Source organism: Hylobates moloch, unplaced genomic scaffold, assembly GCF_009828535.3.
Source record: "Hylobates moloch isolate HMO894 unplaced genomic scaffold, HMol_V3 SCAFFOLD_22, whole genome shotgun sequence".
Taxonomy (NCBI): domain Eukaryota; kingdom Metazoa; phylum Chordata; class Mammalia; order Primates; family Hylobatidae; genus Hylobates; species Hylobates moloch.
The window spans coordinates 41,558,133-41,585,775 of NW_026652297.1; the positions used below are offsets into that span (position 1 = coordinate 41,558,133).

The 27,643-nt window shown below is 38.6% G+C and overlaps 1 protein-coding gene across 2 annotated transcripts in view; it reads left to right on the plus strand.

Moving 5' to 3' along the window:
• KCNU1 (potassium calcium-activated channel subfamily U member 1) overlaps positions 1 to 27,643 on the plus strand; it is a 152,922-nt gene that overhangs the window by 9,724 nt on the left and 115,555 nt on the right. For both annotated transcript variants that reach the window (XM_058433499.1, XM_058433500.1), the window contains exons 3-10: positions 9,913 to 9,974; positions 11,071 to 11,161; positions 12,154 to 12,265; positions 13,259 to 13,334; positions 14,605 to 14,680; positions 20,101 to 20,271; positions 21,484 to 21,575; positions 23,530 to 23,640. In XM_058433499.1, the coding sequence (XP_058289482.1) occupies positions 9,913 to 9,974; positions 11,071 to 11,161; positions 12,154 to 12,265; positions 13,259 to 13,334; positions 14,605 to 14,680; positions 20,101 to 20,271; positions 21,484 to 21,575; positions 23,530 to 23,640 (791 nt within the window). The remainder of the gene's footprint in view (positions 1 to 9,912; positions 9,975 to 11,070; positions 11,162 to 12,153; positions 12,266 to 13,258; positions 13,335 to 14,604; positions 14,681 to 20,100; positions 20,272 to 21,483; positions 21,576 to 23,529; positions 23,641 to 27,643) is intronic.

Genomic DNA, 27,643 nt, shown 5'->3' on the forward strand with positions numbered 1-27,643 from the left:
CTGTCTCTCAAAAAAAAAAAAAAGGTCTATATGTTTGGACAATAAATAATATCGTCACCTTTGTTTTAAATGAAAGCAAGTCACAGGTCATTTTCCAAAGAAGAGGAGCCAACAGGGAGAAGACAACTTTGTCTCCTTGATGGCCCCACAGATTAAATTCCAGCTTTGATTAGAAAGAACCTATTTTTTTGGTATGCCTCTTTTTCTCTAATTTGCACCCTTCTTCCCCTGTCCTCATGGGTCATGTTCCTTCCTTTTGGTCTCATTTAGCCTTTTTGGAGATGTATATGTTTCATTAGTCTCATGAAAAAGTAGCTTTATTCATTAATTCTACATACGTAAATACATATATACCTCAGTGTGTGAGTACAATTTATACACATACACGTTATGTGTAATTAATATCTTCCTTAGCCTTCTTAATTTTAGTACTGTTTTTTCCAGTTTATCTTAATTTTCCTTTTCTCCCCCTTCAGTCAGTTATATGAACTTATCACATACTACACCACCAGTTCAGGATGAGCATTTTCTCATAAACTTTTTCTGGTACCCAAACTGCTTCCTCTTACCATCCAAAAGTCCATCCTGGCCAGGCATGGCTGTTCATTCCTATAATCCCATGACTTTGGGAGCCTGAGGCAGTAGAATCACTTGAGCCCAGGAGTTTGAGACCAGCCTGGCAACATAGTGAGACCTCATTTGTACAAAAAATAAAAATATAATTACCCAGGCATGGTGACACGCACTTGTGGTCCCAGCTATTTAACTGAGAGGCAGAAGTGGGAGGATTGCCTGAGGCCAGGGGGCTGAGGCTGCAGTGAGCTGAGATTGCACCACCCACTCCAGCCTGGTCAACAGAGCAAAACTCTGTCTCAACAAAAACAAACAAACAAACAAACAAAAACATAAGAAATGAAAGTCCATCCCAAGCTGAGGAAAGAGAAGTCTAGTTGGGCCCTAAGTTTCTTGGGAGGAATCCCTAAATCCACATTTCCTCTTTGCAAGGAGATGGGGCAGGGAGAGCTAATTCTAGCCCACAGGGCAAAAAGGATTAATGGGTAATAAACACATTGCTCAATGGTTCTTGTGAAGCTTGCCCTTTAAAAAGAACATCCTCAGGACAGGTGTTTTCAGTGGCAGTGGCTCACACTGTTAGCTTTGGCAGAGGGGCCTGGGCTCCTTCCCCCTGGAGCCTCTACCTGCCTCTGTCACCAGCAGTGACTAGTCTTGGATGTCTCATGCACTTGGCACTTTATCTTAATCACTGACCCTGATTGCAGATATCCAGCACCTCTAGCAGTAACGCCCCTCACATCTGGCATCCACATCCATGCCTTGTCCAGGCTGTCAGTAATCATCCCCTTCAAGGCCAGGAAGTGGCTGGTCAATGAGGGGCACAGGGACTTGGTAGAAATGGCCCCCTGGAGGGTGTGTACCTGATCCATCCCAGGCTGGCACCCCAGGAAAGTTCCTCAGTGGTTGGTGGAAGATGGTGTGGGGGTTGGGCTGGACACTTGCCCCTTCCTTTGCAGAAGCAGTGTGGTACTTTCCAAACTTCTCCTGTCCATAGTTCCCTGAGTCTGTGTCCTGAAGGATCTGGCTGTACTTCCTCCTTCCAACATCGTGTTGATGAATTCACTGGACCGCTGGATCTTCCAACACAGAACTTGCGTTCTTGGCTGGGGCAGCTTTGATGAGTGTCTTTCTGAGATCCAGCTCATCCGTTGCCCTCTGGATCAGCTTGGACATGGGCTTGGGGTAATATTTGTTGTCAGTCTGGGTATCCCTGTATTCAGGACCAGAGTTTCATCATCTCCCTCGACTTAGCCCAGAGGCACAGGACAGCACCACAAGCCCAGGCTAGGTCCCACCATCTTGCACAGCCCTCACCATGGAAACAGCCATCTGGGCTGGCCGAATTTTCCAGCTTCTTGAGTTGAAATTAATTGTATCCGAATTTTTCCTCGGAGTACTTCTTTGGCTATATCTCAGAGACTCTGGCAAGTAATGCTCTTATTTTTCTTGATGCATAATTCATCTTTTAAGTTGTTTAAATTTTAATTTTAGTTTCTTGTTTGATACATTATCTATTTAGAGAAATGTTGTATGCTTTCACTTTCCTCGGATGGAGGGGTTTTCGACTGGGGATAGAGTGGCTATCTTTTCTACTTTGGTAGAAATTTATGGTCCAAGAATGTCAAAGCTTTTATGATTTCTACTTCACGGAATTTATGGAGAAATTCTTTGTTGCCTAGTACATGATCAATTTTTACTACCATGTAATGGAATTTTGAAAGAGTACTTGATGTATAAGCAATACTAATTATGTTATATGTGTTTTCCATATCCTTAATTATTTGCTGAATGATTGAAAGGGACATGTCAGAGAGCTTCATTTACAATTTTTTAGTTTTATTGACTGTCATGTATTTCCAGCAGACTTTGAGTGATATATTCTTACACGATATCCACTGATATACAAAGTCACCTATTGTATCTTCTTGGTTGATAGTGCCTTTAATCAATATGAAATATCCATTTTTGCCAAATTTTGTATTGTTTTTGGCTTTGTTTTGCTTTTGCTGGAATACTTTAGGATGCAATATTAGCATGTAACACTGATCCTCCTGTTTTCATTGTATTCCTACTGGACTAGGATATCTTTGCCCAGCTCTCTTTCAATCTTTCTTTCTTATTTCCTCTTAAGTATGTCTCTTGGAAGTGTCATATAGCTGGATTTTTGTTCTTGTGTTGATTTAAAAATACATTTATTTTTTAATTTGCCAGGACAATGTAATCATTTTCCTTTATGGTGATCTATTTTATTGGTATTTATATTATAATATTTGGAGATTAAATGTACTGCATAATAGAATATCTAAATATTAGTGGCTTAAGCAAACAAATGGGAGATCTGTTAGCAAGAAAGAACAGGTATTCGACACACACTAGGAGCTCTGTTAGGGTCTGAATTTCCTATCTCACCAGAGAGGCAGAACTACATGGTGATTGTGAATTTCAGGAGATTTCGGTTCAAACACTCGCGACTCCACTTCCTAGTATGTAATCTTGAGTGAGTTAATTTTTCTAAATTGGAATTCATTCACATAATATGAATATAAAGGAGGTTATAATAACACACCCATTAGAGTGTTGCAAGGAGAATTCTATCATAATACATGCAAACCACTCAAGGCAGAGTAAGCACTGACCATTGGCTGATATTTACATTTCTACTTTATTTTTTTATTACTTTAATTTATTTTTTGGCATCCTCTAATGTGGATAATTTAATTTTAATAGACTATTATAGGCATTATATAAATCAAATGCAGAACAAACTGTCTGCCCTATATTTCTCTGTGTATCTTTGTGTGTTTGTTATATCTATATGCTCCTTTTGTATGAGAATAATTGCAGGAGAGTTCCAGTAGCATTATACATCTAGCATGATTTCTTCTTAATATTCACTTTAAAGTTTAAAATTACATTAAAACCTAATTTTATCAGTTTTATTATGTACCAGTTTTTCTTACATAACATACTATTTCTTTCTGAATTTTTTTTTTTCAAAGAAGTGCCCATATTCATTTGCCATGGAGAAGTGTGGGTAGTATACTTTCTGAATCTTTGAGTGTCCAAAAAAGTTTTTTTCTTGCTCTTACAAGTAAACAACAATGTGGTTGAGTTTAGAATTCTTGGCTTGCAATCTGTTTTTCCTACAACTCTGTAAAAGCTGCTCCAGTGTTTTCTAGCACTTAGGGCCATATGCCAGGTACTAAGCTATTGTCTAGCAGCTCCCAATGTAGCCTCTCTTCTCTGTTTTGTGAGGTGGGGCCAGAACTCAGCAAGTGTGTCTCTTCTGTAAGCCTGCTCCTGGACTCTGCCAATAGGGAGTACAAGACGAGGCAGGAAACCTAGAGGTCAGAAAAGGGAACTGTTTGTTGCTTCTGTGTTTCGTGTCTGTTCCTTTCAGTCCCACCTACTCAACAGATTTTTAGTCCAGTTGTTGTACTTGGTTCTTGTTTCCATTTTTTTTTCTTCCAACACTGCCACAAGCAGCTCACAGCGTCTCTGCAGAGGCACAATTACCATCCGTGCCGGGATCCTTTCTCTTAGATCTTGAGGACTAAGCTCTGATTATTTTTTCTTGCCCAAATTCCTATCTAAGGAAGGTGGGTAGTCATGCCCTGCAAACCATAAATTCTCATCAGATGGGTTTTATTTAACCCTATATATTGTGAGTTACTTTCCAATCCAAATGGCATAACATTATGCCAGAAGAAGAAAGTGAAAATATTTTACCCCAAAACATGTTTCTTTGCCATATTTTGAAATGGCCCTGCAAAGCTATCCTTTGTGGGGGAATATTTGCATCTGTAAAGAATCTCTATTAACATAGCTAGATCTTTTTCTTCCAGGCCCTCCTAATCCTACAGAACTTAACTAAGAGTCCAGCACATTTTAAAGATCTGGATAGGAAATGCTTGTCATCTATTGTCTCTAAGGGCAGCCATCATAAGACTTCAGAAGAACCTTGGTCTCCACAGTCTAACCTTAACCTGAACATTTCCTTTCTGTCAACCCCAGGTCTCCAGACAAACTCAACCAATTGTCAACCAGAAAATGTTTAAATTTACCTATATCCTGGAAGCTCCCCACAACTGCTTTGAGTCCTGCCTTTCTGGACTAAACCAATGTATTTCTTAAATGTATTTGATTGCCATCTCATGCTTCCTAGAATGTGTAAAACCAAGCTGCACCCTGACCACCTTGGGCACATGTTCTCAGGATCCCCTGAGGGCTGTGTCATGGGCCATGGTCACTCATATTTGGCTCAGAATAAATCTCTTCAAATATTTTACAGAGTTTTCCTCTTATCGTCCACAGTCTGAATCCCAACTCCAAAAAGCACCTCTTTTAAACTACTAAATTTTGGGAATTCCAACCTCTTTTTTATTGATCCCCCAGACACTGGGGTGCAGAAGTTCACAGTTAGTTATGCCTGTGTTCCTCTTTTTGGCTTTCTGATCCTCTAATCCTACTTAATAAATTTTTAAAATTCAATTCTCTTAAAATGACTGGTGTGACTTCTGCTTTCCCTTCCTGATCCTGACTGATACAGATTAGAAAGGAGAATTACAAAGTCAGTCTTACTCTCTTTAGTTTGCAGATAACCTATGTTTTTATATTTTCCAATATAGAAAGGTATAGAGTATCTTCAAAATCTGAAATTTCGCCATGATATGGCTGTGTGTGTGTCTTCTTTCAATGTTTCCTCCCTGACAAGTTTTGGTGGGCCTTTTCGATCTAGACTCAGGTTAGTTTTCAGTTCAGGGAATCATCTTTTGCTTTTTTCTTTAGCTATTCTTTTTTTGGGGGTGTTGTGGGGTAGAAGTGTTTATCTTATCCTTCTAGAATGCCCATTGTAGCTGTTTCTCTTGCATTTCACCTCCCTGCCATTTTTTTTTTTTTTTTTTTGATGGAGTATCACTCTGTCACCCAGGCCGGAGTGCAGTGGTGCAATCTCGGCTCACTGCAACCTCTGCCTCCCAGGTTCAGGCAATTCTCCTGTCTTAGCCTTCTGAGTAGCTGGGACTACAGGCACACGCCACCACACTTGGCTATTTTTTTTTTTTTTTTTTGTATTTTTAGTAGAGACAGGTTTTCACCATATTGGTCAGGCTTGTCTTGAACCCCTGACCTCAGGGAATCCTCCCGCCTCAGCCTCCCAAAGTGCTGGGATTACAGGCATAAGCCACCACACCCAGCCCCTGCCCTTTTAATTATAATTTTTATCTCGGTTTTTTTGCTTGGTGGTTTTGGAGAATTCCTTTATTCTAGTTCACTTTCATCAGTATCCATTCTGCTATTCAGTACCTCCATTGAGATATTAATTTTGTCAATCACATTCCCTCCTGCCCTAAGACTTCTCTCACTCTCTTATCGTTCCTTCTGATTGTAGGCTGCATTTATTTTATCGGTATAATATCCTCTCAAATCTCACTAGAAACTCTAATTGTAACTTTAAAATGTTGAATCGTAACAGATTCTGTGTTAACTCTTTCATAAAAGTCATTCCATGTACTTTCTTTGCCTGATCCTCCCGTTTTCCTATACTTCTCATAAAACAGGCACTTTTCCATGGTATGTTAATATTCCCAAGGTTTAGAGTATTTCTGGTGCCCTTTTTAAACTGCATTGGATTTTGTTTCTCCATCTGAAGACCCCCACAACTATCTGCTAACTAAACAGGGTCTTTTAGATCCCATTGTGAAAATCAAAGTCCCACGTTTCTATGTGTTTCCTCATAAAGATAAGTGTGGGGAATAAGGCTGGGGCTGGAGCCAGCAACTCTACAAACAAGGCTCTGTCTGGATGAGGTCTCCACTCTTTCAGTTAATTTTTCTTTGACTTCTTTCTGATGTGCTTCCTAGAAAAAGAACTGTTGCCACTATCCAAGAGGTTCCTCCTCTGGGACTGCTCAGCCTCAGGGTGTCTCCTCTCATCCACTTTCAGCTGGGTGGCCCCATCTTCAATCCATGGCCTCCATGGCTCAGGTGGAAGCCTTTCTACCCGTCTCTGAACAGCCAGCTCTTCCAGATTTTGCTCCTCCAATCCAAAGAAAAATTTACAGCTCTTCTCGGAATTATCTTTCATTTCTACCCAACTCACTGAACAGTGTCAGTCAGATCCCTGGCATCAGAAAGTAGTCATCTTGCGAGTTGGTAAAAATGACTGACAACAGTATAGGTTTGAAAAAGGAAAGTGTTACCGGAAGGAAAGAAAACTGCAGCAGAGTTCAGCAATGTGCTTCAGCAAAACAGGACTGAGTGTGTCGAGATGGATTTTTCCTTAGGGGTGTTTCTGGACCTTAAAGCAGGAGCTTAAGGGAAATTTGAACCATATCAGCCACATGGGTCACAAAAATGATTACATTTGTGGACATTGTGGTGCCTTGATGTCAACAAGGGTTGCGCAAAGAATTTCGACATGCATGCAATCCAGAGATGTATAGAAATTCTAGTTACTTATAAATTTGGGGGAAAGAAACATGGAATCAGATGCCTGCTTTAGATAATAGGAAAGTCCAATTACTTGTAAATTCCTCAGGTAAGGAGTTTTGTCTCTGGATGGTCTGCTTGATGGGCACCAGGTGATCTCCCCTCTCCTTAGTGTCCACAAACTGTCAGCTCCCAGTGCCTTCTTTTGGTTTTAATATACATTTTGCTGTCAGTTTCCTATGATTTCTAGGTAATATTCTTTGAATTTGTGGTATTCAGTTCTTAGTTTTGATAATTTTTTTTCTTTTTTAATTTACTCAAGTGTTTTTGTTCATTTCCATGGTTTTGTGGGGGGGTTGTAAACATAAGGCATGTATGCCATCATCTTTCCAGAAATCTGTGAATATATGATTTTTACTTGAACCTTTTATGGGATTTCATAAGAGAAAAAAATGTACAGAATCATATGTAAAGAAAAGCAAAAGGATTTCATTAAAATTATTAATAATTATCAACATGCTGCTATTAAATGTATAGATGTGTGTATATACACACACACACACACATATATGCACATATATATCTCCACTCCCAACATCTTTTCTGAGTTGCAGACTGAATATCTGCATGAGACCCTCAAACTTAGTACTATCTTCATCAACACTTAACCTAGATTTTTTAAATGGAAGTTACAGGGCCAAGCGCGGTGGCTCACACTTGTAATCCCAACACTTGGGAGGCCAAGGCGGGTGGATCACTTGAGGTCAGGAGTTTAAGACCAGCCTGGCCAACATGGTGAAACCCCGTCTCTACTGAAAATACAAAAATTAGCCAGATATGATGGCGGGTGCCTGTAATCCCAGCTACTTGGGAGACTGAAGCAGGAGAATTGCTTGAAACTGGAAGGCAGAGGTTGCAGTGAGCCAAGATTGTGCCACTGCACTCCAGCCTGGGCAAAAGGGCGAAACTCCGTCTCAAAACAAAACAAAACAAAAACAAAAACAAACAAACAAAAAATTGAACTTACGATAAGAGCTGAGACCCCAACACTACCACTTACAAAGCTCTTGAAAGAAAACCAGTTGAAGCTCCTAGCCTCTTACCCAATCACTTGTAAACTAGGGTAAATTTGAAATAGAAGAGCATTTTTGGAAGGAGCTCTGCTGTTGGAGAAATGTGAGGGTACTTTCCTCTCATCTCAAACTTAGGACAGGAAGCTGAAGAGGGACCACTCAGAAATCTCAATTTGCCTTCCTTGGAATTTTGGGAGCACAGAGGACAGGTCTGTGCTCCTTTGTGGCTCATTGTTGGCTAGCTGCTTTGTGTCAGACGAGTTGCCACCCAGGACATAATCTGTCCCTTCCAGTGTTTGTTGGAGCAAAGAAACCTTAAGAGTTTCCATGGGCCAGACGTGAATCACAAGGGAGAGACTTCTATAACCAGCTGAATGGGAATCTGGGAGGATAAGGGTTCCAGCAGAAAATAGGAGGGTGAGAAGTAGTGAGAGAAGAGTGGCGGTGAGAGAACAGGCTTCACCGAAATCAAGGGAACCACAGATGGGATGCTTAGCCATTAAATATCAAAAAGATTGTCTTTCCTCTTCCCCTTCCCCTTGCATTTTCCCCCTTTATTTTACTTTGTTTTATTTTCAAAGAATTTCACTTCTAACATATCAGATGATTTGCATATGAATTATCTTCATTTGTCATCCAGGCTGTGATGTCCATGAGGGGGCAGGGATCTTTGTGTATATTGCTCACTGATGAACAGAAGAGTACTTGGGTCACAAGAGGAGCTAGAGAAATATTTGTGGAATTTGAACATGAATTCAGTTGGAATCTCCAAAGAACAATGGGACCACCCGTGAAAGTAAACATTAAAGACCTTTCATGCCCAGAGAGCTCCAGGGTGTGAGCATCATGATCTAACACCAGTCAGAGAAGCAAGTTCCTTCTCTGATCTCCCCTTTCTGATCCCTCCCCACATGGAGCTACAATTCTAGAGAGGTCAGAGGTAGCCTAGTCAGCAGAATCTAGGAATAAAAACCTAGAAATGGTTCATAGAGATGAAACTGAGTCCTTTCACAATATACGTAGCCCACCCAAGGAATATCTGAGCTAAGATAAAAAGAAGATTTAATCCTAAATAAAATCCAGAGTTTCATTATTAGAATTACACTGGACTGAACATGTTCAAAAGCTGGATCATTTGGAAACTAGAAATAACTGGAGGAATGTTAAATTACCTAAAATTAACCTGAAATGTCATGAAGGCTGCCAAAGATTTTATCCAAACACCCCCAGGCCTTTGAGTGGACAGTTTCTAATTGCATTCCCCCAGTTACCCCTGTTTTACAGAGGCACTGGCATGATAAAAAATCACCTTCTTCTCACTTGTAGCATTTTTCCTACTGTGAGAATTCTGGCTATCCTTTAAGGAACACATGTCTGGCATTTTTTCTATAATATAACGAACAATTCAAATCCAGGGTCTATTTCCAATAACCCCTTCTTTTCTAGCATGTGATAAATTGCATAATGCCTATTAAGCACTTAATAGATGTTTGATGAGCGAATAAGTGATCACAGGATAGGATCTCTTGAGATCAAAGATTGAAAGGCTCTAGAAGTGGCAGGAAGGATGAACTGTGTATTCTGAAGTGTGTGCAAGTTAAAATTAGATAAGTAAAATGGGTACATATTCATTTTTTTAATACTCACAAAAGGTCCAATCAGGTTTTCTTGAGTCGATAAAGGGACGAATGAATGAATGAATGCTAACATAAGTGAATATGTGAATAAATGACTACACATACACAGGCACGGTAAAAAGAGAAAACACACTTTTGTCGATTTATTTAATGCAAATAAAGTGGATTTAGACATTTGTCTCTGTTTTTCATTTTCAGGTGATCCTTGTCTTTGTACTAAGCATTGGGTCTCTTATAATCTATTTCATCAATTCTGCTGAGTGAGTACAATGTCCAGTCATGCTTGTCTGCTATATCATTGCTCGGCTAATTTGGAATTTTCTCCTCAGGAATAATGCTTAACATACTGTCACACACACATGCATGCACACACACAAGCTCATAAAAAATGATGTGTTTGGCTTCTCCCAGTAAGCACTAAGCCCAGCTCTGCAAAATATACAAGAATTTCCTTGTATCCAGCCGCCTTTCACTGCTAGGGGTCAGGGTGGTCTTCAACCCCCACCCCAGATGTACTCTGGAGTCTCTGGGATACCAGCCTTCAGCTGTCTTTCCCTCACTTAGGCCACTCATGAAGGTTTTATATGTTTTTGGTTTCCTTAGGTGTTGGAGCAGAAACTCTGTCATAGTTCTAGGGTTTCTCATAGATTTCAAGCAACTTCGGATGGTATTGAGAAAGGAAAATGCCAGCCCTCACCTGTGACAAAGAAGCAAATTGTTGCCTGTACTCCTCTGAAAGCATCCCCTTCTTATTTCTTGGGGTTAGGGCAGCTATTTTGGACAAAACCCAATCTAATCTGAATTCCATGTCAATCATCTGGGAATTATATTGGATTTCTAGCTAAAATGGAATTGGGATTTCAGGGCCACAGAAAGCCAGGCAACTTTAGAGAACCTAGGGAAATTGATTGTCTTTGCATTGCAAATTCCTAAGAGATCTTTTAGGAGATTTTCTTTGAAATTGATTCAAATCAATCCATTTGACATAGAGTATCTCTTATCAGAAGAGAATAAAATCAAAATATACTGACTAGATAGATGATCTTGCAAACCAAGAAGAGCCCCATCATCTCTCTGGCTCTGAATCCCCATTGTTAAAATGGAAATACAACCAATACATCCTACGAAAGAAATTGTGGGTAATTTTCCTGTTATTTCTAGTGCCATGGGCAGTCCACTGGTTTTGTTCATGCATTCCTCTACTCCCAAGAGAAAAGTTAATTTCCTTGAGATCTCAAGTGTCTAGATTCGTGGTGAATAAATAAAAATTTTCCTATTCTTTCCCTTTAGTCGGTCTTATATAGACACCACTGTTAAAATGTTAATCTTCACAAACTGTCCTTCTTTCTTTTCCAGCCCTGTTGGAAGCTGTTCATCATACGAAGACAAAACCATTCCTATTGATTTGGTTTTCAATGCTTTCTTTAGTTTCTATTTTGGATTGAGAGTAAGTACCTATTGAAAGTGGGAGTGAATATCCAAACACCACAGGCACAACATACAGAGAACTAACCGTGTCTCAGTTAGTCTTACAATCTGCCCGAGTTTTCAAACTCTAAGGATACCTCATCTGTGCCCTAACTTGTTAAATATATACTGATCCCTAAAAACTCTCTCTCCTGCATGTGAAACCCTGAACCAGGTTAAAAGTTCCAACGCAACGTGAAAGTGATTCTTTTGTTAAATGCCATCATTGTGTTCCCATGACCTCCTTACTAGCTTCCCATCTTTACTAATAATGACAAGCGAGCAGAACTTGAGTAGCAAGTCTCTGGAGATGTCCTTGGCTCCACTGGTGGCATGCCTGCAATACAACTATGGAAAATAACTTTGTATCTTTGTTTCATTTTGTTACACTCATTTGTTAAATATTTCTCTCACTCTAGAGGTATTTATTAAGACCTGTTCTAGATCTAGGTTTCAATCTCTTCATTTCTTGTTTGTGGGAGACTAATGTGTGTATATAAAATATACACATATATGTATGTATATATAGGTATGCTATATATAAAAACATATCTTTTTGTTTTTGGACAGGGTCTTGCTTTGTCACCTAGGCTGGAGTACAGTAAAGCGTTCTCGGCTCACTGCAACCTCTACCTCCCAGGTTCCAGTGGTTCTCCTGCTTCGGCCTCCTGGGTAGCTAGGATTACAGGCAGCTGCAACCACGTCCAGCTAACTTTGTATTTTTGGTAGAGATGGGGTTTCGCCATGTTGGTCAGGCTGGTCTCAAACTCTTGACCTCAAGCTCTCTGCCCGCCTTGGCCTCCCAAAGCATCCACATAGCATATAAATATATGTGTCTGTGTATATGTAAAATAGAAGGAGATCAAGGCTTCAGCTGACAAGTAAAATGTAGCTGAATAATGCTATCTCTTGTGTTCACTTTAAAATTCTTGAGGGTAACAGAATTTGTGTTATTCTGTTTCCATTTCATAGTTTATGGCAGCTGATGACAAGATCAAGTTCTGGCTGGAGATGAATTCAATCGTAGACATCTTTACCATCCCACCAACCTTTATTTCTTATTATTTGAAGAGCAATTGGCTAGGTAAGTGTGCTGTGGGGACGGGTAGCAATATCTATGAATAAAATAAAAACTCAACATTCATTTTATAAGTATCTATTTTTCATTTGCCCTTAATGCCTGACTGTCATTTTAAAAACCTCTCACCTTAATACTATGGTTTTCTAATACACTTGCAGAAACCTTTTGACTTTAACACTCAGCAATGCAGCAGGCACACCGTAGGTGTTCAATAGTTGTTGATGGAATTGACTGCATTTGTAATGTGAGAGGCAAGGCTCCAACATCTCATTCCCCTGGTAGCACCCTTATGCTGGGATCCCACAGGAGCTGGGGGAGATGAAAAACCTCCCTTTGTCTTTAAAAGCTAATCATCATCTCCATATGTGCTATGGCATTTTAGAGAATTATTTAATTAGTTATGTTGTCTTTAAGGTGAATGTGTTGACAGTGCATGGACATTATGTAGCTCTTATCAGTTTCATGTAATTTTATATTATGATTTATTATCTATAAAATAAATATGAATTCCATTCCTTGCTAATGTTATTATCATACCACCTAAAGTAAAACATCATACAAGCATTGTGAAGCATATCATAGAGATTGTATAGTCAGGAGTTTAAGTGGTTAAGGGAAATTTTGCTTTCCGTTCTAAAGAAGAGTTAAATAGAGTAAAACGAATAGTCCCCATAATATGTGACGCATGCTTCTACATGCTTGATCTGGATGCTACAACTCTGAGGTTGGTACTATTATAACAGTAACAATTTAACATTTTATATTCCTTATCTTACAGATAAGGAACTAGAGAAGGCGAGGGGATTGCCTTAGGTTACAACAGCGTCAGGGCTAGTTTGAACTACAGCTTATGCTGTTAAACCTATCACATGAGAATAGATTTGGAACATGTCTAGAAGAAAAAGAATGTAAGCGATTTCAATGGTGTTATAATGTAGGCTCCCTCTGGAGTGACCCTCTGATTTTGGCAGCTTTCTCCTTTCCATTGGTTTGTAGGATTAAGGTTCCTAAGAGCATTGCGGCTGCTAGAACTCCCTCAAATCTTGCAAATTCTACGAGCCATCAAGACCAGGTAAATAGCACTGACCGAAGTACTGCTTACTTACTAGTTTGGATTAGAAAATGAATGTATTAACTGGACCTTAAACTCAATGCATTTCTTACAGAATTTCAGTGCAAAGATCATGGAATCTCTCAGCTGCCAAAATATTATTTGTTCACATTCTCCCATTATATTACATCTTACACTAGCTGAAAACTTTGCAATCATTTTAAAGAGCTGTTTTAGTCTTTGTTTTGTAAAGCTATGGTGTATAAGTTTATTTAGGTTTTAATTCTAGGTCCCTCCACCAAAAACAAAAAAAAAGTCAAAGCAATTCAGAGGCATTAGTTCTATATATTTGCTTTAGTAACTCATGTCTCTCCTGGCTAGGTAAAAAAAAAAAAAAGAAACACTTCTTCAGGCATTGGAATGTAAGACAATTCCTCGAAGCATACATTACCCAGTAGCAGCAAGCAGTGAACTATTGCTTGCAGAAATATAGCCACCTAAGTATTTCCAGACAATAAGAACACAATCCAAACTACCTTTGAACAGCAATACTTGTAAAATTTTGAGTAGTTTTGTCTGTTACCCACTCAAAATCTACATGCCTTGACAGTCAAACTAGAAGCATCAAATATTAGAGGCCAGGTGGATTTCACTGCTACGTGTTTATGAATTATGGAGAAGCTGGAGGAGGAAAGCCTGGTCCTGTGTGACAGGTGGTCCTGCCTGAAAACCAGAGAGATCTCAGCTAAGCTCTAGGGCTCTCCTTCAGTGACAAGGGCCCCTCTGATCTTTCTTCACTTAAAGGCCTTGTTATCAGTTCAGCAGTCTGAGTGACTTTATATTTTTGTGTTCTGTTCAGAATTTTATTTTGCAGATCTGCTCCCTGGATTTCTACCCCTTGGATTCCTAGCATAATACATTGCATATTATTATGTTGGACAATATAACAATCTCTATGTTCCACATGTAGATATTTTAAAAAGTGATATGAGGCTAGTGCATATCGCAGCAAAATTCAAACTTTCCAAACAAGTATATGCGAGTGGGCGAGTTTCAGAGCTGTGTTTCTCAACCTCTAATGTGTCTATGAATCAAGCAGAGAATCTTGTACCAATGCAGATTGGGAGATCGGGGCAGGGACTAGGATGCTGCATTTCGAATATGTTCTCGGGTAACGCCGTTCCTTCTGGTCCATGAGCCACACTTTGTGTAGCAACATCTTAGAGGACGAGGTGTTTATGTTGTTCTGGAATCTGTTAGACCCAACAGCTCTTTGTCTCTCTTCCTCTAGTAACTCAGTGAAGTTTTCCAAACTGTTGTCAATAGTTCTCAGTACCTGGTTCACAGCTGCAGGATTCATTCACCTGGTAAGCATCTCATCACAGCCCCTAGTGGTGTCTGTTGTTACCAGCATCCACTTTTGAAAAATGGAAGGGAACCTGCTGAGCCCGTCTCCATCACTGTAAGCCAATTGGAGGTGTGTCTTTCTACTTCCCATTTTCAGGTTTTCTTTACCCTCATATTCTCACAAATATGTGTCTCCTACAATCAAGGTGTCTCTGTTCCCTCTTCCAACTTTCAAAACCTACTCTTAGGGAAAGACCTAGTAAGCTCCAAAGGTGTCAGCAATAGGTAAAATGTATCACTATATCTTATAAGGGTTCTAGCATTAAAAAAAATTAAAAAGTGAAGGAAATGAAGCCAGTTACAGGATTTCAGACTTATAAATGCTGGAGACTTATGAGGGAGGATTTGCTGTTGCAAAGGGGAGTTTGGGGACTTTCTTGATCCTCCCGAAATCAATCTGTATACCTAGCTGCCTCCTGTGCCTGTAGGAAAGTCTGGTTCTTATCCCACATAAATGAGAAATCTGGGAAATGGATCTCAGCTATAGGAAAGGTACTCCTGGACTTTACTTCTTGAGGACAGTTGAAGAGCAGTCATTAGCAAATACAGAAATTGATGGGAGATGTTAAAAGCCCACCAGAGCCTTTGAGATAAACAAAACAGAATACATAACAGGCCTTTTTTATCTGAGCCCTTCTCTCAAAATTAATATAAAACAATAACAATTTAAAAATACATAAAAAAGTTACCGTTGTTCAATTCAACAAGAAAAATGTCAAATGCAGACAAGGATATGAACCTTCAAGAAATCTGAAGCTCTCTACATCCTCCTCAGCACTCAGGAAGGAGAAAGATTTTCCTGAAATGTCACAGCAGTAAAGGCTGATTCCTAGATTTAGAGAATTGAACCTTAGAGTCCTGGGCCCACCAGGGGATAAGCAGACATTAGTGTCCCTGTAGAAACCTCGTGGCCACCACAGGATGCTAAAGGAAAAGTCATTAGGACTTTTTTTTCTTTTTCCTTTAATGGCTGTTTCAATGAGAGGCTCGAAAGCTTATTGTGGCCTACAAGCATATTGTTATATTTGACCTAATATTGTTTTTATTTTTTGTTTGCTATTTTTTGTCACTCACTGACTTTTATGAAGAGTTCACATAAAAATCAGAATTTCTGAATTCTTTGGGAAAATATAAGGTTCTAATAATCCCACTTTCCCAAGGCCACCAACAGCCATAGCTGAAGAATAGCTTCGGATCACAAGGTTGAGAGATCAAGACCATCCTGGCCAACATGGTGAAACCCTGTCTCTACTGAAAATACAAAAATTAGCCAGACGTGGTGGCATGCGTCTGTAGTTCCAGCTACTTGGGAGGCTGAGGCAGGAGAATAGCTCGAACCCGGGAGGCACAGGTTGCAGTGAGCTGAGATTGCACCACTGCACTCCAGCCTGGCGACAGAGCGAGACTCCATCTCAAAAAAAAAAATTAAAAAATAGCTTCTCCCTATAGCTTCTCCCTATGTACAGCAGGTGCTCTTGGGTTTAACACAGTCTCTGCCAGGCCTACTTGAAGTCATTATAGTCTTGCTCCATCCCTCTAAGGATGTGAGCGTGTTTCCCTGCTGGACATCTGGTCTCCTGGGAAAGGAGACCTCCAGCAAGGATGTAAGCACAGAAAAAAGGAGAAGCAATCAGATGGCGTGTGAATTAGACAGTGCCACTTTGAGCCATACCAGTTTCCAGAACATTAAAAACCTAGAAAAGCTATATCCCAGAACAAAGAAAATAGCAGATTTTATTGAGGGGATATTTGAAATGACAAGCCAAAATAAAAGCTATGGTCGTCCTAACTCACCATCTTCCCATTCTCACACTATCCTTCAGCTAAATGATGGTATCATTCAAAGATGAGTATTAACTAGAAAGGAATCAATATGGCACCTGTGCCTAAATTCTGCTAAAAATAACAAGAAGGTGTGTTGGAAAGCAGAGAAACATTAGCATAATAGAAATTACAAAATAAAACAGTTATGAGAGCAACAGTTAAGATAATTTGCCCAAGGGAACAAAGGAAAAATTAAGAAAAAAAGTCCTTTATATTTAAAAAATAAAAATAAGTTTTTTAGAAAAACTGGAAATGATCCTTCATAGAATATTTATATGGCTTTAACCAAGGGATTATTAAACAATAGAAGTAATTGGAAGTGGGCCAAAAGATATCAGAGAAAAATAAGAAGAAGATTATTACAGAGCTAAAAACCACATTAGAGGGAACCAAAATGTAATAAATTTGACAAAATCACATTCAGAAACATGATGGACAGGACTGGAGCAAAAATCTTGACATGGAAAATAACAAAGATACTCAAACGTTTGTAAAGAAGAAACATGAAAGGACAATATTGATTCAACCTACTGTAAATATCATTAGGGTATTACAGAAAATAACACAATAAATGGTACCAGAAAGGTGTTTTAAAACAAGGTGTTGAACCTGTAGATTAAAGGATAGACTGTATTCTATGAAAGATAATTCTAACTTATTAATTCTAATCATATATTGGAGCAGTTACGGATGTCCAAGGATAAAAAAGATAATCCAAGCAGAACAAGACAAGGTCTGTACAGGGGGGAACCAATGAGACTAGCTTCAGGTTTCTTGACAACATTGGTCAATACCAGAAGATGATACAGCAGCAGTGTCTATAAAGTTTGCATAAAAGAAGTGTAACCTGTCCTGTCATTTTAAGCGTGCAAGGGGAAATGCACCAGTGAGCTTCTTTTGAATCTGTATTAATAGCTTAATGATAAAATTCAGCCACATAGGAGATTAATGAAAAGAGAATTCAAGAATGGGGAAGCCATGGTAAGAAGCAGTGGTAGTGGCTAGGCATGGTGGCTCACGCTTTTAATCTTAGCACTTTGGGAGGCCAGGGCGGGCACATCATTGGAGATCAGGGGTTCAAGACCAGCCTGACCAACATGGTGAAACCTCGTCTCTACTAAAAATACAAAAATTAGTCAGGTGTGATGGCAGGTGCCTATAATCCCAGCTACTTGGGAGGCTGAGCAAGGTGCATCACTGGAGGGCAGGAGTTCGAGACCAGCCTGGCTAATGAAACCTCATCTCTACTAAAAATATAAAAAAAATTAGCTGGGCGTGGTGGCATGTAATGCCAGCTACTCTAGAGGCTGAGGCAGGAGAATCACTTGGATCCGAGAGGCGGAGGTTGCAGTGAGCTGAGATCATGCCACTTCACTCCTGCCTGGGTGACAGAGTGAGAATCTATCTCAAAAAACAAACAACAAAAAAAACCCTGATATTTTGGCCAGGCCCCTTGGCTCATGCCTGTAATCCCAGCACTTTGGGAGGCCAAGGAGGGGTGGATCACCCGAGGTTGGGAGTTCGAGACCAGCCTAGCCGACATGGGGAAAAGCTGTCTCTACTAAAAATAGAAAAATTAGTCAGGTGTGGTGGCAGGCACCTGCAATCCCAGCTACTCAGGAGGCTGAAGCAAGAGAATTGCTTGAGCCCAGGAGGCGGAGGTTGCAGTGGGCCAAGATCATACCACTTCACTCCAGCCTGAGTGACAGAGCAAGACTCCTCTCAAAAAAAAAAAAAAAAAAAAAAAAAAAAAAAAAAAAGTCATGGTAATGATTACTGAATGGATAAAAAATAGAGCTAAGACATAACCAAGGTAATTATCACTACAGACTAGAATGTAGATGCACAAATAAAACAGCTAATATAAATGTTGATGGGCAGGTAAGGGTTGATGAGAGAGTGTCCTAATATTCTTCTTCCTAGTGTATCTTATCTAAAGTTGAAACGAAGTTTAAAATAATAAGAGTTCAGTTTTGAAATATGGAGTTAAAATAGATAATGATTCAGTCTGTTAACATTAGTCCATAATACTTTATCTTAACTGTATTTCCCACCTTGGACTGATGGGTCAATGCTAACATGGTTAAGAGGAACAACAGTGTGAATAAGTGGACCCACAGAAGGCTGCCAGCTCCCTTCCTCCATAAACTAAAGAGATACTGAGGAAGTGGAAAGGGATTTGAAACAGGAAATTATTACTCCCAAGGACAATGAGTTAAATTTTAAAGCATTCTTTAAAAAATTGTAAAGGACATTTACAGGTTAAAATAAATTTAGTTTTACTTCGTACGTGTTGTGCAGGGATAATATTGAATCCCTGTACTACGACATTGTTAAAGACGCTGTGGGATTTTAGCTTAAAGGGAACTGTGCCAATAAATATGAATGATTTAAATCTGTGTGACTTAAATTTGGTTTTCTTGTAATGTATGTCTTGGAAAACAGTGAAGACTCCAGAAGTCAGTGACTTTGCAACAGTATCCACTATCAGCCGTAAGACTTAAGAACAGACATATAATCCCATTCTTACTTTGGAGTGGAGTATTATAGGGGTCCACACTCTTAACCTATTCATTAAATTTAAGAAAGGGTCAGCACTTGGCACATCACTTTTAAAAAGGGAACAAATATCTGAGCAAACTGCATGGTTTCTAATTTCCATCCCAGTTCTTAAAAACAAAACAAAAAGCCCACTTCCCCCAGTCAGACATCTCTAAGATTTTATCATCTTTTGTGCTAAATAGAAATGGAAAACATCTAAAAAATATGTGAGCTGAGGAGAAAAAAAGGCCTAAAAGAAAAAACAAAGAAATAAAGATTTTATTATAAAGTATACATGTATAAATGTATGTTATATATATTATGTTACACAATATTTTACATATATTAATAAAAATGTATATACGATATAAATGTCTGTTACTTCATTTATCTAATATAAAAAAATCTGATAAATTTAGTTTTCTTGAAAGGTGAAGACTCAAAGAAAAAATCAGAGGAAAATATTTTTAAAGGCCTTTTTTTAAAAAAATCACTGAAAAGACCATCGTGCAAAGAGGGAAACAACTTGGAAAATTGGTTTGTTTTTCCGTAGACACTAGCATTCTATGTGCCTAAGCTCACTGAAATGAAGTGCTCATTTAAGTGCTTCTTTCCTTAATGATAATCCTAATCTGCTTAAAAAGTGAGACTATGTCATAATTGCTCAGTCTGAGAGCCTTTGGAGTCCCCTGGCTCCAGGATGCAATTCTTGTGCCCACTTGAAAAGAGAGCACAGAGGCATCTGTCCCCTGTGCAGCTTTTCAAATTCTGTGCTGCTACAAGCCCCCTCAGATTTCAGCAATGCTCACAATTAAGGAAACCAAGAATTTACACTCACTACCCATGATTTACAAACTCTTCCATTTATGTAAACTCTTCATAGCAACCTGAAAGCCATTTGGTATTTCATTTGGATTGAATGAAATGCAATTAATCTAATGTTTTACCTACTCTTTAAAAATCTTCTCTTGGATTCTATTCAGAGACGTTTCCTGAGTCTTCTCTCTTTGGACAGGTGGAAAATTCTGGTGATCCCTGGCTCAAAGGTAGAAATTCACAGAATATATCATATTTTGAGTCAATTTACCTGGTCATGGCAACAACGTCAACCGTTGGCTTTGGAGATGTGGTAGCCAAGACATCCTTAGGACGGACCTTCATCATGTTCTTCACACTGGGGAGTTTGGTGAAGAATATTTTTAATATATTTTGAATATAGCTACATAAACCAGAAAATATTTGGTTAATGGTAATCAGTGAAGCAATATAGGTTTAAGTGTGAATGTTGCATTACTTGGGGCACATGTCAAGGGCAAATGAAAACATGCACAGATCCCATATTTTCCAAACTGCATCCCCTGGAGCTCAGGATAAAACTGCTTGGTTTTCAGGGATGAAGGATGGTAGACAAAGGAAGCAGACTTTCCTTATTAAGCTCTACATTGATTTGAGCAAATCTATCTTCCTTCATAGTTTGCCCATCAAATTAAAGTCTTCTTTCTAAAGAGGAAAGGTATTTGAGATTTGATCTGAAGAAAATTCCATTCTTCCCAGCTCAAATGAGTAACCTTTCACTAAAACAGCATTTAACTTTAGAGATGTGAACATCTGTGCCTGGCTTACGAGTGTAGCAAAGGCAAAAGCCTTCTTTTCTTTTAGTGACTTTCATTTCAATTCCTTAAAAACCACAATAGAGTTCTCCACTCCACTTTTTTGATATCTACCCATCCACGGTCTCACATCCCTTTTTTTAGTCATTGTCTCTTAACCCTCCTCTGTCCCATATGCTTTCATTTTTCCAAGCCCCAAATAGAATAAAGTCAGAGTGAGAAGGGAAGTTAGAAGTGATAAAAGGAGGGCTGGGCACAGTGGCTCAGGCCTGTAATCCCAGCATTTTGTGAGGCCAAGGCAGGCGAATTACCTGAGGTCAGGAGTTCGAGACCAACCTGGCCAACATGGAGGCACTCCATCTCTACTAAAAATACAAAAATCAGTCAGGCATGGTGGCAGGCACTTGTAGTCCCAGCCACTTGGGAGGCTGAGGCAGGAGAATCACTTGAACCTGGGAGGCGGAGGTTGCACTCCAGCCAGGGAGACAGACAGAGACTCTGTCTCAGAAACAAAAACAAAAGTGATGAAAGGATAAGACATGTGGGGAAGTCACCTTGCTGCTTTCCTTTGCCTTCATCATTTTGAATACAGAAAAGCCTTATATTAAATTTTAACAAAATTCAAAGGCTGAAATAAGGAAGAAAAACGAGGTCCCTGTAACATGCTATCATGTGCTCTTAGATGACAGAAAGTTTTAGGTACCCTCCTTTTCCTTTCTAATCTTGAAGTTTTTGAAGTATCCATCAAAATAATAGGAACTAAGGTTTTATTTGCTGATCAATTTTAGATATTATTTGCAAAATATATACCTGAAATGGTGGAACTGTTTGCTAATAAGAGGAAATACACCAGTTCCTATGAAGCACTCAAAGGAAAGAAGTAAGTAGTGTTTTAAGTACAATTTCTACAGTTTAAGAAATTCTATTAGCCACATATCTCATTCTAGACATCTATTGTCTGGCTTAGCTGTAGAACCCAAGGTGAATATATCAGCAACATCCTGCATTCACTAAAAAGGATTGTACTAAATTAAATACCATAAGAGAATGATATTTGCTACTTGACCCAAACCACTACATAGATGCTCATAAGAAAACTAAATCAACTAAAATGACAGATAATGTTGTAATTCACTGTCAATAAATATTATTGATTATGACACGATTTGTACATTCCTTTTCACTAACTTCTCCTATAGCCATACCAATTGTCTTACTCATTTTCCTTGTATGGGTAACTTATGGCTAACTTTACATAATGGATCAGATTAAAGCCATAATTCCAATTTAAAATAATTAATTTACTTCGGTTGTCTTAGTCAAAGCTCTCCTAAACCATCGGGGGCTCATTTATGGATGAGGATTTGCCAGTGTGAGAAGTTTCTACCCTGTCTTGTATAGCGCCTCCTAGATGACTGATTTTTTTTCCATGCCACAGCCATGTGTTCCCAGGAGGAAAATGGAGTGGAGTTGTTTTTATATTATTTCTTCTTGGATTCATGTTACTTTAGCTTCCATTAGGTTTTTTTCCCATCTAAGACGAGAAGAATGAAATGGAGATCTTAAATTAGATGTGATCCTTTTAAAAACTTAATCCCTGTCTGCCATAATGAAAGAGGCATAATGGAGATAGGCTCCCTGAAAGCAGTCTCTTAATACAGTTGGATGAAAATTATAATTGACCTAGGACTATGAAGAGGAAAGGAAAAATATGATGAAATGAACAAAAGATAAATAATGAGAAGCAATGAATTTAACTAGATAAGCCAAAATCTGGCCTCATTTGTCTCAGGAAAGGCCTATGGGGCACATACTAAATCAGTCAATAGGTCTGGGAACTTTAACGTTAACTTAGGCTAAAATTATGTTTTCAGTTTTTTTCAATGACTAATAGGAGGAAAATAGCTCCTTTAAATGCATTAAACCTAAGAAAATTTTTCATGACAAAAACTATATGCATAGAGTTCTGCACCTGTCTTCAATGTCCCTCCACTAGGCTCATGTTTTTGTAACTACTAGATATTTGTAAATGTGGCAGATAAGCTGAAACAATCTGGAATGTGGTACTTTCTCAGCCATGATATTTGGCTGAGAAATGAAAAATTGATGAACTTTTCTGCTCCTCAAGAAAAAAACAAACAACAACAACAAAAAAAAAACCCTCTATCAGACAACTAGGAATCAAGTGAAAAAATGAAGTAAAAAATCTATTATAAGTTATGAATAAATGTGAAAAATCTAGCAATAGTAATAGTTGCTCTTGTATTCTTAAAAAGCTAGGTGCAATTTAAATGTTTGGCGTCATATTCTACTTGAGATGAGATAGAAGACTGTGGATATCTGATGCTTCTGTTGTATTAGAAATGCAGTCCTTATTGTTTCAATGTTTAAAATCTGGGTGATGCAGCCCAGGCACAGTGGCTCATGCCTGTAATCCCAGCACTTTGGGAGGCTGAGGTGGGCGGATCACCTGAGGTCAGGAGTTCAAGACCAGCCTGACCAACATGAGAAATCCTGTCTCTACTAAAAAAATACAAAATTAGCTGGGCATGGTGGCGCATGCCTGTAATCTCAGCTACTTGGGAGGCTGAGGCAGGAGAATCATTTGAACCCAGGAGGCAGATGTTGCAGTGAGCTGAGATCACACCATTGCACTCCAGCCTGGGCAGCAAGAGCAAAACTCCATCTCAAAAAAAAACACAAAAAAATATCTGGGTGATGCAAATACCATATTTATTGAAAACTAAGTTTAAGCTAATTATTCATCTCTAAATGCTGACAGGAAGGTCCTTGTGTTCCTCAGATGATCCACTTCACCTGTTCTTGCTGCCTAGGTTTATTGTGGTCTGTGGAAACATCACTGTGGACAGTGTGACCGCTTTCCTGAGGAATTTCCTCCGCCGCAAGTCAGGAGAGATCAACACTGAAATTGTTTTCCTGGGAGAGTAAGTATATCTGTATGGCTCATGGGTCCTAAATTAATACTTAAAATATGTATGAATATTTTTAATGCAAGAAAATTACCTTCACAATATTTATAGAAAAATTAGGTGTTGATCATAAACAAAACAAAAAAGAAAAGAAATCTTTGACTAAGCTAATCTCTGCAAATATTTTGGAATATATCTTGTCAGATGTTTTTCTGCATAGGTACTAATATGATTTAAATGATTATTATTTGGCATTTAGGTTACTCTACACGTTATTATCATACATGACTATAATCTTATGCAAAAGCCTGGTGCACTTTATAATTATTATTCTGTTAATTCTCAGAATTAGAAATGTGAAGTTCAAATCAATACAGAAATGATTGTTCTTGATGCTGTTTTTGTTCTATGCAGTCTATCTTTCCACTAACAGAGCCTAAGTCAAATATTTTGTCAAGCACTGGGACAAAATATTTAGTACAGAAAGATTTTAAGTATAGCTTAGATATACAAAATGATTTCTTATATTTTAATTTTATAATTTTCAATTTGGTAAGATTGACTAATTTTCTATGTTTTGACTGTTGGCTTTTCTTTTTGAAATTTCTCTTTCTTTCTTTCATCCCCTCCTATTAAGTGGATTACCTGTTGCTTTATTGACTTTTCTACTCAATATATGTTGATAGTAGCCATTTCGTGTTATATGGCTTCACCTTTTAATTTTTTTCGTGCTTTTATTTTCATACAGAAGTGTTTGATTTGCATGCACTCCAGTCAGCTCATTCTTTTAGTGTTTAAGATCCATGGAATTGCTTTTGCCTGACGTGTAGAGAATTAACTTCTTTATTTTTATCAGATGATTCATCATTTACCCAAATATCATTCACTAAATAAGTCAGCCAGATTTTGAAATGACATTTTGATCTTACATAGGATTGTATATAGCATCGCCTGCATCTTTGGGCACTGTGTAGATGAGTACTCTACTTTTACATTATGACATGTTCAATTCACCATAAATTTGGGCCCTGATATATGGAATAACCGATAGCAGTTTGAAGCACTCTATGATGTTACTGACAGCCAAGAATTCCATTTAAGTAGCATCACCCTGTCCATCTTTCTAGTAATTTGTGCATTATTTAAATCCTTTGTTAGAAAACAGTAAAAACAAAGAGTACTAAAACTAGAGATTAAAAGCTAATTATTATAATCCAGTTGAGACAGAGAGGAAATCAATAGATGTGTGACATGTTTTACCCGCCATTGCATTTTTATGGACTAATGTGCGTTGTTGTATGTACTTGCCAAGATAATGAATAAATTTTTTTAATGGTGAAAAATGTGGAAAGTGTCTATCTAGAATTTTGTTAATTTCATCTATACTCCGATGACTGCAAAAATTTACATCTTCTCTTAGACATTCTCTGTGGCTTCGTATTTACACAATTAATTGCCTCCTGGATATTTTTAACCTAGTGTTATGAAGGCCCCTCAAGCTCAACATTCTCAAAAGCGAACTCATGATCTTGTGTTCCCCTTTCCAACTCAAAGGCAAACAAACAAAAATCAAAGAAGGAAAGCAAACATTTTCTATCCTAGTAAATGAAACCTGATTAATATACTTCCTTAAAACAGAAAACTGAGTATTATCTGTGATACTCCTGTCCCCCTCAATCCTTGTATACATTTTCATCAATACCATTAATTTTGTCTCATATGTAAATCCTAATTCTATTTCTACCATTTCTTCTCCACTATCACAACCCTATTCATAGTTAAATCTTGTCTTCCCAAAATTTCTCTAAAGGCCACTTTGTTTGTTTGTTCTTTGTGCTCCAAAGCTCTTCTTCTCCCTTTATATGACCAATTTATTCCCATCCTTCCCAGTCAGAGAGACAGTCCCTCTCCATTCTATCTAAATTGGTGTCCTCTAATTTCCTTCTATCTCATTACTCTATTTTATTTCCTTTAAAGCAATTATCACAATCTATAATTGTGGTAGAGTTTCCCTTAACACAGCTGTTAACATGTCTTTCTTTTACTATATACTCCTGCCCCTTCTCCCCTTAAATGTGAATTCTCTTTCTTCTCCCTTTGAATCTGGGCTGACCTGTGGCTTAATTTGATAAAAAGAACACAGAAGATGTGACACTTTGCTGCTTCAGGCCTAGCGTCTAGGAGGATTGACAGTTCCAGCTTCCACTTAGAGCCCTGAGTCATCATGTAAAAAGCCATACTACCTTGCTGGAGAGAAGGCCCAGTCATCTGTCAGCTACTCTAGTCACATAGCTGAAGCAACAGTCATGTGTATAGCCACTTTGGACATTCCAGCTCCCTGTGAAGCTCCTGGATGAATGTACCTATGTGGATGCCCCTAGTCAACAATGCATGGAACAGAAGAACAACCTGACTGAGACCAGCCAACCTACAAAATCATGAACATAGTATATTATTGTTGCTTAAGGTCAATAATTTCTAGGATGGTTTGTTTTGCAGAAATAGATAATTGATACAAGTGGTACTGGAAGTGGGGTGCTGTCATACCAAGAGCCAAAATGTGGCCTTTTCCTTGGAACTAGTGGAGACAGAGGCCAGAAGAGTTGCATGGAGACTCAGTAAAGCCTGGAAGAGCAATGAGGAAATTGCTGTATGGTGCTGGAAGAAGAACAGCCCATGCATGGTTTTATGGCAGAATTTTAGTAACACTGTCACCAGCAATAATATGGAAGACAGGAAATGTACCTAATGAAATTGTGAAGCTAAGAAGATTTCCCAAAAGAAAGTCATTTACTCTAGTTTAATCATGCATGCTAAGGTATTGTAAGAAAATTCAACAAAAAAAAAAAAAAAAAGAAAGAAAGAAATTCTTTAGTTTTCGAGCAGAACTTAGAAGAAATATAGAACAATCTCTCCAGATGGTCAAAAAAAGGAAGAATGACCTCAGAGAGAAAAAAAAAATCAAATTTAGGGTGCAATCTATAACATTTGACCTCAAGGTCAAAACTGGATCAAGGATGCAACTGTAAGATCATTTGTTAAGACCTCAGAAAGATTTAAGGTGGTGACTTACAGAGGCTCTCAGTCAGGCAAAGGGGCTGCAGAGAAGCTTACAGACATTCTTCTCGGAAGCCTGACATTGTCAAAGTGGAGAGAGATCTGTCTGCAAGGAATCATGGATCTGACTTTTAAAGCATGACATGAACCTGAATTAGGTTTATAGAAAATACTCAACAGAATTCTGCTTTAAACAGAATTTTTCTGATAGCAGCCCTACCAACTTGAAGTAAAAGGGAAAGAAAGAGTTCAAAATGAAAAAAAAAAAAATGCTTCTGAGCCCAATTTAGCACACACAAGAATCAGGCAGAGAAAGCTACTGAAGTATAAACATACACCTTTTGTTAAAGAAAGGGAAGCATGATGACTCAGGATCAGAGGACAGAGAAAAGAATTACGGACAGTAGATTAACTCATGAGCACAGAACTGGGCCATAATTGAGAAACATTCTCTACCCTTAATAACACATGCTCAGATTTCAGAATTTCTATGGACCCGTGATTTCTCAGTGCCCTCCATTACAACCCCCACCACTTTTGATGGGGCTTGTCTGTTGCAATTTTCCTATCCCTGTTGGTGTCATCATGGTGAGTTGGCTGTTGGAGTTGGGGTATTCACTTCTCCATTCAGTTCACAGGTGTTCACATCAGGACTAGATATATTTAGGAGCCCCCATCCAGGTCTAGGCCTAATTTAGATGACAAGATCCAGGACTTTGAGCTGATTCTATAAAGAGATGAGACTTTGGGAGGAAATGTGAGAGTATTTTGTACAAGGGAGGGATGTGGATTCTTGTGGCCAGGATGCAGACTGTGGCAGTTTAATGATGGCTAATAGCAATTCCTCTTTATACATACATATGATCCCTGGTTTATGGTACTTTGACTTAAAACAATTTTTTTTTTTACTTTGTGATGGTGCAAAAGCCATATGCCTTCAGTAGAAACCATACTTTGTATA